The sequence below is a fragment of the Musa acuminata genome, chromosome BXJ3-9 (assembly GCF_036884655.1).
Source record: "Musa acuminata AAA Group cultivar baxijiao chromosome BXJ3-9, Cavendish_Baxijiao_AAA, whole genome shotgun sequence".
Classification (NCBI taxonomy): domain Eukaryota; kingdom Viridiplantae; phylum Streptophyta; class Magnoliopsida; order Zingiberales; family Musaceae; genus Musa; species Musa acuminata.
In genome coordinates this window covers 5,924,847-5,936,694 of record NC_088357.1, presented here as the reverse complement: position 1 = coordinate 5,936,694, position 11,848 = coordinate 5,924,847, and the positions used below count along the sequence as shown (strand labels likewise).

General features: G+C 36.9%; 2 protein-coding genes across 4 annotated transcripts; one reads left to right on the top strand and one right to left on the bottom strand.

The window, feature by feature from the left end:
- Positions 1-23: 23 nt before the first annotated feature.
- Positions 24-7,263, bottom strand: LOC135649829 (DEK domain-containing chromatin-associated protein 4-like). Of its 3 annotated transcripts, XM_065168696.1 has the most exons (13): positions 7,013-7,246; positions 6,745-6,810; positions 5,648-6,549; positions 5,526-5,559; positions 4,443-4,519; positions 3,353-3,412; positions 3,160-3,270; positions 2,961-3,041; positions 2,627-2,716; positions 1,971-2,403; positions 1,224-1,330; positions 455-485; positions 24-375 (listed from the first exon to the last, which is right to left on the bottom strand). In XM_065168696.1, exons 3-13 carry the CDS (start codon positions 6,476-6,478, stop codon positions 245-247), a joined length of 1,986 nt encoding a protein of 661 aa, XP_065024768.1. In that variant the 5' UTR covers positions 6,479-6,549; positions 6,745-6,810; positions 7,013-7,246; the 3' UTR covers positions 24-244. The 3 variants fall into 3 exon arrangements, with proteins under 3 accessions (XP_065024768.1, XP_065024769.1, XP_065024770.1); XM_065168697.1 differs by lacking the exon at positions 6,745-6,810 and having other exon boundaries at positions 7,013-7,263; XM_065168698.1 differs by lacking the exon at positions 6,745-6,810 and having other exon boundaries at positions 7,135-7,246.
- Positions 7,264-9,708: 2,445 nt separating this feature from the next.
- On the top strand, positions 9,709-11,227 carry LOC103997376 (glucan endo-1,3-beta-glucosidase 1). The gene is made up of 4 exons (XM_009418570.3): positions 9,709-9,844; positions 9,944-10,038; positions 10,520-10,777; positions 11,033-11,227. Coding segments are annotated over exons 1-4 (390 nt in total). The 5' UTR covers positions 9,709-9,842; the 3' UTR covers positions 11,068-11,227.
- The last annotated feature ends 621 nt before the right edge of the window (positions 11,228-11,848 follow it).

Sequence of the window (11,848 nt, the reverse complement as noted above, 5' to 3'; positions counted from 1 at the left end):
AAATAGATTTATCATAACGTTCCTAAATGCAGAATGAAACCCATAAATATTGCCTAGTTCAAAGATGGTATCCGGAGTAGGTGTTCTGCTTCAGAGAAGGCACCACATTAAACTAGTGCCGAACTCCATTGAGGGGAAATCAAGAACCAACCTAAAAGCCGACTAACTGGGGAGTGCCGGTTACATGCCAGTTCCACCTGAGTCAAGCTTCCACCTTCTTGCCTGTGGGTTGCGGATTTTCTTCCTATCCAGCATCTTCTTCATCTTCATCGGCCTCATCTTCTTCAGTGGCTTCTGCTAGTCTGGTCAGCTCTTCTTGAATCAGGAGCTTTATAGATGCTTTTCGCGGTGTCAGATCCACTTTGTAGTGGGTGGCTGATAGGTGAATTGCATAATTGTCTGGTGTGGATCAAAGTAGAAGAAAAGAAACAAGAATAGTTCAGAAAGCACATACCTAGCCGCTTCAAAATGTCGGTGAAAGTTGCCTGAAGCAAAACAGGACACGAGCCGTTACTATGCCGCAATAATTAACAAAACAAATAAAATCACTTGATTCGGAAGAAAGGAAACTAGGAGCAAAGGTTCGTCGTACTATGGCATACCGCTCGGTATGAGCGATATGTACTGACCCGACAGGGGACTAGTATGTGTGGTACATCGACACAGTCCCATATGTCGTGTGTCGATATGCTCTGTATAGCTCGATGTGTACCGTACCGACAATTGGTTGGTACACCAGTACAGACCGACAAGACGAACCATACTAGGAGCAACATGTTTTCTATTGAAATGTAAAACAAAATAGCATAAACAGCTCTAAGTGAGTATTAGCCATAGGCTATTGTCAAACACAGTACGAATAGAACAAATTTAGTGTTGCAATGCGGGAAAACCACTACATGAACAGCTCATGCTGGTCATCTGTGATGGAAGAATAATGCTGGAGGCAGTGCTTCAGTAATCCCCAAAACTTACCTAGGACTGCCTGGAAACCTACCTTAAGTACAACTTGTGGCCATCTAGGGTAAACTTTTTCTTATTGTTAAAATCTTTTAGAGAAAATTATAATATCACCTAAAGGTTCAAAGGTAACACAAAAACGGTGACCCCATACATAAGGCACCCCTCAAATATGGGGCCATGAGACAATAAATGTAAAGAACAATTAAATAGCATATGGAATAAATTTATAGGTTAAATACATTAAACAAAAAGTAGCTCACCGTGTTAAAGTCAACTTCCTTCAGAATTTCACATATTTTTTCCCTGAGTTCCTCCTTGCTTGGATGCTCTGCCTCTGATTTGGTCTTACTTTTAGCAACCTTTTTACCTTGATCAATAGCAAATAAATTTTGCATCAACTTGAACATCAAAAACTGGCATTCACATATGCCCCTATAAGAGAAATCTAACAACTAAGATGCTCAAACAGCAGAATGATGGGAAAGATCACCTAGTAAATACTGGAAACATAGTTAATAGCTATTAGGTAAATGACTGCTGCACCAGATCACAAAGCCAGTGTATTAGGAAAGAAGAAAACTGTGTACGCATATGTTACTCATTAGAAATGAATAAACAAGTATCAAATAATAAATATGCTATTGCTGCCAAACTAATTGAGAGATATGACGAAATCTCATTTGATAGCAAAGAACTTCAACATTAAGGAACCTAAAAAGCCGACAGTGCTGATGGACGAAACCTAGAAACTGACTCATAGATTATATGCTGGGTTGCTTCTGAGCTCGAACATTAATAAACTGAAATATAAAACATTAGTCTCAAGAAGTCACTCTGGTGACAGACTATCATTTAGATCCATACTTATATACCTAGCCTAGGAGTAAATTTTACCAAACAATTAAAATAATGATTGCATGCTTAAATAAAGAAGCTGTAAATAATCCAAGAGAATCAATACATCTCTTCATTTATATATCATGAAGAGTTCATGATTACCAGCTTACCAGTATCCTTTTCTTTCTTGTCTGACCTAGGGGCTGATTTTTTCATGGGTGAATCAACAGTTCTCTTTTTCCTGGAGAAAACCTTAGCGCCTATGTCATCATCATATTCAGCTTTAGAGCATTTGGAAGATGATTGAGCAGGACTCTTGGTAGTTGCTGGTGTTGGAACCTTCTCGGAACTGGACCCTATCTTTTCCTTACCAACAGAACCTTGTTTGGAAGTTTTCTTCTTATCCTGCTTGCCCTTTCCTGAGTCCTCTTCATCATGGGCATCTTCTTCCGATGCTTCCTCACATTCGCTTGTCTCACCCTCATTCTCCGAATGCTTGACTGCTTTGCGCTTGTAAGGACTATTCTTAATGTCATCCTCATTATCCATTTCTTGTGCACTTTTGTCGTCTTCACTCAGTGTCTCCTCACTTTTGGTTTGTTTCTGCTTATTAAAATTGAAAATATGAAAATAATAGTGGGTTCAATTTTTTAGTAGTAGGAAAAACAAAAAGGGTGAATCAGTGCACGGGCTTCTCGCCAATTCAGGGTATAGGGGAGGACCAACAAGAACCAAGAGAAATTAAAGAAACATAAATTAAAGCAGAAAAACAGAACGGATAACTTATATATTGACTGGTGGAATATGTATAAATCCTCATACTAACCTTCCTAGATATCTTGCTGTGTGTGTGATCCATACTCTTTGATCCACTTCCTTGGGCCACCCTCTTCCGCTTTCTAGATTTTGTTGATTGCTTCCAAATGAATAAAAAATGAAAATGAGAACATGTAATTGAACTAAAATATAACCACTCGGTAAACAAACATAATGATAGTAATGTGGTGAAAAATATACAAGAATATAGTATTGCACAATCCCATTTGTGCATGTATAGCAACACAAAGAGAAAGAATTTCTCCACCAACATTAGGTTCCAATGCTAATACCACTTCAAAATAACTTCACTAAACAAAATATTTCATGCAGTAAAGATAAACCTTGTCCTCAGAAAGTATGCCTTCATTAGTAGGATGAGGAGGAGCAGCCAAGAAGTCTAATAGCTTCACCACAAGGTCTTCCTATAATATATTAACCAAACCATCAATATAACATGATAAGGGAAAACACTGAAAGAAAAACTCAATCTGACATTAACTAATTGTTGATCACAAACTTGAGAGTGAAAAGTCCACTAACCTTCTTAGTATTTGCTTTGGAAGCAGGTAAATCAAACAAGTCACACAGATCCAGCAGAGTGTCCTTCACGTATTTGTCAAGTCTTTCCTTCATCTTAGCTCTCTGCTTTTCCTGGAGAATACAATATTTTGATTTAAAAAAATAGGGAAAACAAAATATTCAAGTTATTCTCAAGTATTACAAGATTACTTACATCACTTTCATGCCATACAAATCCAGAGAACTGTAGAATATGATTTTTGAAATTCACAGCCTGTTCCATAACACAAGAATCATCATTCAGAAGATGATAGATAACAGAGATGCTGTCATAATATTTTCAAAATAGTTGACAGATAACTGCAGAGTCTAGAATTTTAAAGGACCTGGAGCCGGCAATCAGCCCTAAAGCCTTTTTTCAAAGAAGAAGTTAGGTACTAGAAAGAGAAAACAAAATTTTGAATTCATTTTCATCTTCCTTTCACTACAGTCAATCGTTAGGAATTCAACAATTCTTCTCTTCAATATGGTCAATGGACATCATGGAGGAAAAGATGGATTGTTTGTCACATAATACTTCAACTTCAACATGTTTAAGATATCTAGTTTAGGGCTAGCAAATACTTGCTTCGACCTTGATAATACTCAGCAAGTACAATAATAATGTCAATGAAAAAGTCCTAAAGTTGATGCCGGGTGAAAGCCAATTAGTAACTCATTCAAACTCCCAGATATGGACAGAGATGCAAAAAAAATGCACTGCAAATATATCATAATCTGTAAATTAAGTGATCCATGTTGTTCCTCAGCTTGAAATTACACATAGATAATGATTTCTGAAACACAACACTTCCAGAATTTCTTGAACACACTCAGACAAGGCAATACAACAATGATTCTTACAAGATCCAGATTTATGATTTATATTAAAATTATTAACAAGACTAAACCATTTCTAACAACAAGAACCACAAATCCAGAATGGTTCTAATGAACCACCAAAAGATCATGTGGTCCTCCAACAATCCACATATATAATTTCTTAGATTTAAAGAAACAACAGATCTTTAGAAAGAAAATTTAGACAAAAGCATAGACTGATATTTCACTTGGTCTCGAGCAATTAGTGAGAGAAATGAAGTAAACACTCCTGGTGGCATATAATCTTAGCTATTAAAGCAGAAGATTTGCACGATCCCTGGACCAATAGAAACATTAACAATGGCAACGTAGTAGTTAGAAAATAACTGATATATTTACACAAACAAGAAATATGGAAAAAAATCCATAACATTTGAAACTACCTTTCCTCTCCTTCCAAAAAGAGTCTGATGAATCAATTTAATATCAGAAGGTTTCTTCTTTGCTAGTTTGTGGGCCACTGAAACAAAATCAAGAAGTACGTTGAATTTATAGTTAGATACAGCCTTTATGATGTAGAACTAATGGGAGAAGGGAAGAGAGAGAAGAGAAAGAATTTTATTCCAGGATCATGCTATTATGACCGACATTAGAAAGCCTGCAATTGTAGGCTCAACTCAAAATAAATCCAACAGGTACAATAACTCGAACCACACTTCTAACAGGCCATCCATAAGTTACAAGACAATAACTTAACCCACAATTCCAATAACATAAGTTCCTGAACAATAACACAAAAAACAAAACCAAATAATCGAACCTAAGTTCCAAGACCACAAACAGTATTTTTAACTTTCAACACATACTAATTACAAAATATAATTCCAAGACATATTAATGAAAACACTTGTTGCCTAGCCCCTGTGAACTTGTGCCTATAACAAATCCTTTTAAACTCCTCATTTGGCCATCATCACTTAAGACATGAATGCTACATATCACTTGAAAGGAAAAGAAAGTCTAGAGATTAAAAAAGAAAAACTCAAATACTGGTTGTATGTATTCAATGATACAAGTGTTCCAAATGTTTAACAAGAGTATGGATGAAGAAAAACCTGCAAATTAGTGGACTGACTAACAAATAAACCTCAAGGATCTAGACATTGCAGTCCTTTATTCACAATGATGAACCCCAATTTATTCACAAAAAATTGTTTTAGTATAAGTCGAATCATCATGATAAGCAAGTATCTGTTACTCCCACCAAAACCTTCAAGAACCGTTGGTTACAATGAAAAACAATGACTAGGAAGATAAAATTGTGTTCAAGCAAATAAAACAACTCATGTGCCCATGCCATGAACAACTCCATATAAGGCATGAAATTTCCTGATGAAAAAAAGATGAAGAGCAAAAAGTTGAACAAATTGAAAAGCAAACTGTAAGCAAGGTCAACGTATTTCAAAATATGGACATCATATCATCCCTATATATATCACAAGAGAATTATGGTTTATAAAGTGTACCGTTTGGTATGTCCTTCAATGGAGTGCCACGGCCCTGCAACCAAACAGATCTTAAAAAATATATTATTCATGTAAGAGAGTGATGACAATCATATCAAACAATCAAATGATAAGTACAGCACCTTCTCAACTTGAAACTCTCTTGATGACTCCTTTTCAATAACTTCTACCAACCTCTCTACTGTTTTTCTCTCACGCACAGGGCGTTCAATAGATGAAGTCCCAGGACTAAAGAAATCCTTGGACTTTGTCAGACCCTCCTTTCCTTCTCCTTTTTTGAAAGTCTTTTGCCCCCTTGTTCTTTTTTTCTTTAACCTTTCAGCTTCCTTGTCCTCATCAACCTTCTTTTCAGTACTTCCATTGTCTCCTTCTTCCATGTCATTGTCTTCCTCTTCTGCTCCTTCCTCCCCTCCTTCCCTTTCCCCTTCTATTCCTCCTTCCTCATCTTTTGCTTCTTTTTCAACTCCCTCCGCTTCCTCATCTTTTTCTCCTTCCTCATCTTTGAGATCATCTGCGTTGACCATCTTTACATCCTCCACCTCCATACCTTTCTCAACCACTGTATCAGCCATTTTCACATCCTCAGCTTTGGCAGAATTCAAGTCTGTAGTCTTCCTGTCTTCTTCTGTTTCTTCCATACCTTCTGATTTTGTTGTGCCATTTTCTACATCATGCTCCTTTTCAACAGAATTCATCTTTTGTTCACCATGCTTCTCTTCTTCTACACTTTTTCCTTCATCGGCATGCCTTCCAGAATCGGACACAACACTCTTATCTTCAGGTGGCGGACTAAACCCATTCATCATTGTGGTTCCTTCCACTTCATCATTTTTACCTGTATTTTCCTTCTTTTCAGAATCCACGACGACACTAATCTTATGCTCAGGTGACGGACCGCATCCATTAGCCATTCTTCTTCCTTCCGCATCAAATGTTGAATTATGTTCTTCCATCCAAATATTTATAGAAGCTAGACTCCGTACAGAGTTTAGTATCAAGTCTAATGTTCTTCACCCTACACAACCTGGAAACACGCATGAAACGAATTGGCTGACTTTCAAGCTAGAAAAAACTATAGAGAAACTATAGAGACACGGATTCTGTAACTATGGTACACTAAGCTCATCGCAAAGTCTTTGGGGAAAATGTTTCCCATAGTGCACATTAGTACAGTTTATATAAAGAGAGGACTAAAGGCAAATTCTGTGATGCAGCACACCGTGCAACTTTCATTCATAGCCAAGCAAGATTGCAACTTTCATACAAAGGGATATAGGTGCGTGACCTGCAAGATTAAAACCCACGCTACAGAGAACAAAGTTGAAGTTAAAGAAAATAGCAAACGAAGCTCCAAAACAGCAACTTTGCGATACAAAATATCTATATTTCGGAGTTCGAAACCCTTGATGCTACAGCTCTATCAGGTTTTAGAAACAAAAACACGGAGACAATAAAGAGAGCGGCGAGACGGCAGAAGGAAGTCTTACTGCAGAAAGTTTCGAAAACCCTAGCTGAATCAAACGAGTTGGCCTCCTTCAAGAACAACCGATCACGAGAAGAACACCAAGAATCCCAACTATCGAGATGAAAAATTGACGGAAAGTGGCACCTGAGGAAGATCTACGAGCTCTGAGCGACTAAATCTCGGAAATTTGGAAGCACCGATTCATACTCGCCCAGACCCCCTCCTTCCCTCGCAAGGAAATAGTAAAATATGGTGCTCTCTCTTGTCCGATTCGTGTCCGACTCGAACGGATACGGACCTTAAATCTAATTCCGATCCGGTTTTACTAGGATGAGCCGCCGCTGCTTCGACTCCAACAGGGACCACAGCTCGTGGGACGCTCGACGGGACATCTGTTCCCGGCGCTTGATGAAACAATGATGGGGCCCACTCAAGTGACGTCAGTGTTCATGGAAGACGTTGTCCAAGGTGGGACTAATGTTGGTGGGATGGATATCGATGGACATGCAGTGCTACACGTGGGATGAGTTAGCGTCGGCGTTCTCTGGGCTACATTGGAAGGTGACGTAAGCGAGTCGGAGGGGGATGTAACGATCGCTCGTGGGAGGGACAGTGATCGATTGGATCGACTATCCAATCCTGATCGTTGGATCTATCGGATGCTTTATCGGAGGAGGCGGTGTCGTCATGTATTTACGTTTTAATATATTAACTTTTTTTAATATTTTGGTTTAACTTTTCCACTGTGAATCCGTAATTGGATTGGAAAAGATATATAGCATCGAATCAAGTCGGTGACAGCTAATTTAAATCATCAAGACCTTGCCAATATCAAGCCCATGCCAAACGTAAGGCAACTAATAATAGGTGGAACTCCCATCATGGCCTTGGCAATGTCACTTTTGCAGAGTTCATCCATGTAGAACTCTTGTTCTTAATCTTTATTATATGCATTTCAAAACCAACAAATCATCTTCGTTTATTTTTCAATCCCCTTAAATACTTTAAAAATGCTCTCAAACAAAATGCTATATATATATATATATATATATATATATATATATATATATATATATATATATATATATATATATATATATATATATATATATATATATATATATATATATATATATATATATAATATGATCGTAAGTTTTTACACTTTCTTGTTTATCTCCATTCTTTTTTTTACCTTATTCTCATCTTTTATTTTATGATAAACTAGATAAGTTTAACCTTTGTCATGTTCTTTCATCAATGTCTCCGCCTCTCACTCGTTGCCTACTACTTACGTTCCACTATAAAGTCTCATCATATTCATCCCACCACACCTCACCTTACATTTCTCTCCACCCTTACCCTCAACCCCCTCTAGCTCGTAGCACAATGAAATTTTACTTTAGTTAATCAATCGAGAGATCATAAGAGTGGAGGTGTTAGGGGGAGGAAAAAAAAATCACTTATTCATAGGGTTAGTCTGATGGTGAGGATGCATAGGATAGTGTGGAGGCAAAGAGAGTAGAGGGTGGGGACATAATGGGATAACAAGGCCTTACAACAAGATAAAAATGATCATGATGTGATAAAGATGACCACAATGGAGTGAAAGTGATGGCCTATATGACAAATGTTAGGAATAATCTTATCTTTTAAAAAATAAAGTATGTTTCACGAGAATAAAGTGAAAAATAAATTATTTATAAAATAAAAATAAAAATTTAAGATATTTTTAAAAAATTTGGCTAAATCTATAATATATTGATTTTGAAATAATAGATATCTTAATAATTTAAATCAAACTTTAATAAAAAAAAAATATTACAGTTGACTGTCTTTTCTATAAATACAACATCTTCTATCAAATTGTATTGAAGAGAAGGGCTATAAAAAAAAAAGATAAGAGATAATCATAGTTTTATTGTTAAAAAATAAGGGTTAGAAATGACTACGATGAGATAAAGGCAACCACAATACATAGATAAACATAATGGGATGAAGACAATGACCTGTACGACAAAGGTCAGGAATAATCTTATCTTTTAAAAAATAAGGGGTGTTCTACAAGGATAAAACAAAAAATAGGTGATTTATAAAAAAAAATAAAAATTTAAGATATTTTTAAAAAGTTTGCCTAAATATGTAATACTTTGATTTTAAATAATGAATATCTTAATAATTTAAATCAAAGTCTAACAAAAAAAAAATATTAAGATTGATTGTAATTTGTATAAATATATCGTCTCGAATCAAATTGTATCGAAGAGGAAGGCTAAAAACTAAAAGACAAGAAATAATCATAATTCTAACAACGAGTGAAAATTCGAGAACGAAGTAGGGCTATTTGGAGTAAGAACCCTCTTAAATGACTTATAACCAATAAATATTTGGGTTGATTAGATTTATACTTTAAAAAGCGAATCTTCCGCTCTACCCATACAGACACACGTGTCAATATTACTTCAAAACATAAATAAACTAAAAGAACCAATATCTAGTAAATGCTGCAGTTTTGTCGTGGATTTATAGCCTGAAGAATAAAGCACTTTATACTCCATCGATTGCGCATCCTTATTATTAAAGGCCTGAAGAATAAGACACTTTATGCTTCATCGATTGCTTATCCTTATTATTAAAGGCCTGAAGAATAGAATTAGAAAACAAAAGTAATAGATGTAGTGTCTGAAGAATCCGACACACTTTGGGCTTTGTTGATCACAATGCTTACTCTCAAAAGCAGCAGACTGGAGTGTTCTCCAAGTTCTAAGCCATGTCCTTGTTGGATCTGGTCACTGAGGAAGTGCCAGTTATTCCAGCTGCAAAAGATCCACACTTCACGCTAAAGGAAGAACATGTAAAGATTCCAACATATCAAAAGCTTGAAGGAAAGAATCTAATGATGATTTAACAAGTGGTAGAATATTAACACAAACTTCTTCAAATGAGGATACAGGTTGACGCAAAGGAGGAACAAGAAGATCATGAGAACTGCTCTAAGAAGGCTGCTGCCATCAGTGCTGATACTTGTGCTGCTTACGCCAGGATCAGGTAACACACACAACCATGGTCTGGATAGGATCTCTTGCTCCAGTTCTTTATTTACCCTGTACATTTAAGAACAGAGTCAGTGTCTTACCTCAAACAGAACAGGTACAAGCAATTATGAAGAAACATATACATGGTCCTCGATCAATCTAGGATCCACTCAACTATTATGATAGTAGAAGATTAGATGAGAGAGTTTCATGATGGTGTCTTGAATTATCAGCCCATCTGCAGAAATATTTTCTTCCGATCTTCCTGTGAAAAGGTCTCTTTACCATGATGGTAGTTGTTGTTCTTTTCTAAAGAATTATGGTTGTTTGTTTTCCAGAAATTGAAGATGCTTCAACCACGAAGTCTTTGTCATTATACTTTCAATCCATAGAGTTATGAGGCTACAAATGTCTTAGTAATATATCTCTTACCGATGCTGTGATGCTTTTCTAATCGTAAACAGAAAATTGAACTGGATTTTGGTGCATGATAGATGGGGATGATCTGGAGAAGCAATGGTGCATAGCAGATGAACAAACACCTGATGATATTCTACAAGCAGCACTTGATTGGGCATGTGGACCAGGGGGTGCAGACTGCAAGATGATCCAACCAAACAAGCCTTGCTATCTTCCCAACACCATAAAAGACCATGCATCTTATGCCTTCAACAGCTACTGGCAGAGATACAAAAATCACGGAGGCTCTTGCTACTTTGGTGCTGCTGCTATGGTTTCCGACCTAAATCCAAGTATGAGTTATTTGGTTTTGCACGAGTTCTAATTAGTATATGAGGCAGATCCTCGAGATGATGAATCATGAAGCAGCATTAAAATTCCTAAATCGTAAGCTAGCGCATGCTTCTCTATGAATGAGCAAAAGAAATGCATTGTTGAGATAACTCATGTTTGCTAACACAAAGCAGAAAAGTCTCAGAGCTTTTAAACATATTGAACGTTTCGTCAGTGAAATGCTGTGGACTCACCTCATCGGTCCTTGCTCGCAGGTCATGGTGCTTGCCAGATCGAGTCGCTTCCTTGACACAGCTCAGCGTGAACTTGTGAGAAATCTCAGACTACGATACTTGGTCATCGTGTCTGAAAGGCAGCTCTTTCTTGATGATGAGTACGAGTGAATGCAGCTCTTTCTATGATACTTCTCTGTGATTAATGACAAAGTTGCCAGATTTCAGTCTTCTTCACGTGTTGATCGGTGACAAATCTATTACTCACAAATTTCATCATATGATTAATCACTGGATATCTCTTCTAAGTCAATTGACGATCCAACAGGTATAATGAACATACAAAGTGTTCTATGAGAATATGAGATTACAAAATAAAGAGTACCACAGTTCATAGTTCACCTTTTAAGGCCAATATGCTTGTATGACATGATAAGCAAGTATACCTTATCGAACAAGCCTGCAACCAATATCAAACATCGGTGTTCAAGCATTTCATAAGCAGTAAAGGATATTACTAGGATCATCCAAGCATTTACCACAATGATTGGACGCTTAAATCGAGTGACATACTGCAATGGAGCACAGTAGGTACCAGAAGTAGCTTGCACGCACCTCAATTGCTAAGTATATCATGCACCAGAGGGTAAACTAGCCGAAGCAGCAATGCAAACCCACCAAACGGCACAAGAAAGAGTAGTTTGTGCCGTCAAGATGAGCCACAAATTGCGATAATCACGTCTAGATCTGTATAAGCTGCTGATTTATGCAAAATAGACAAAGGAGTCAAATCAACCAAACGGTTCAAATGAACAGGATTTTAGAGCTAATCCACTAGAACCAGGAAGAACCATCTCC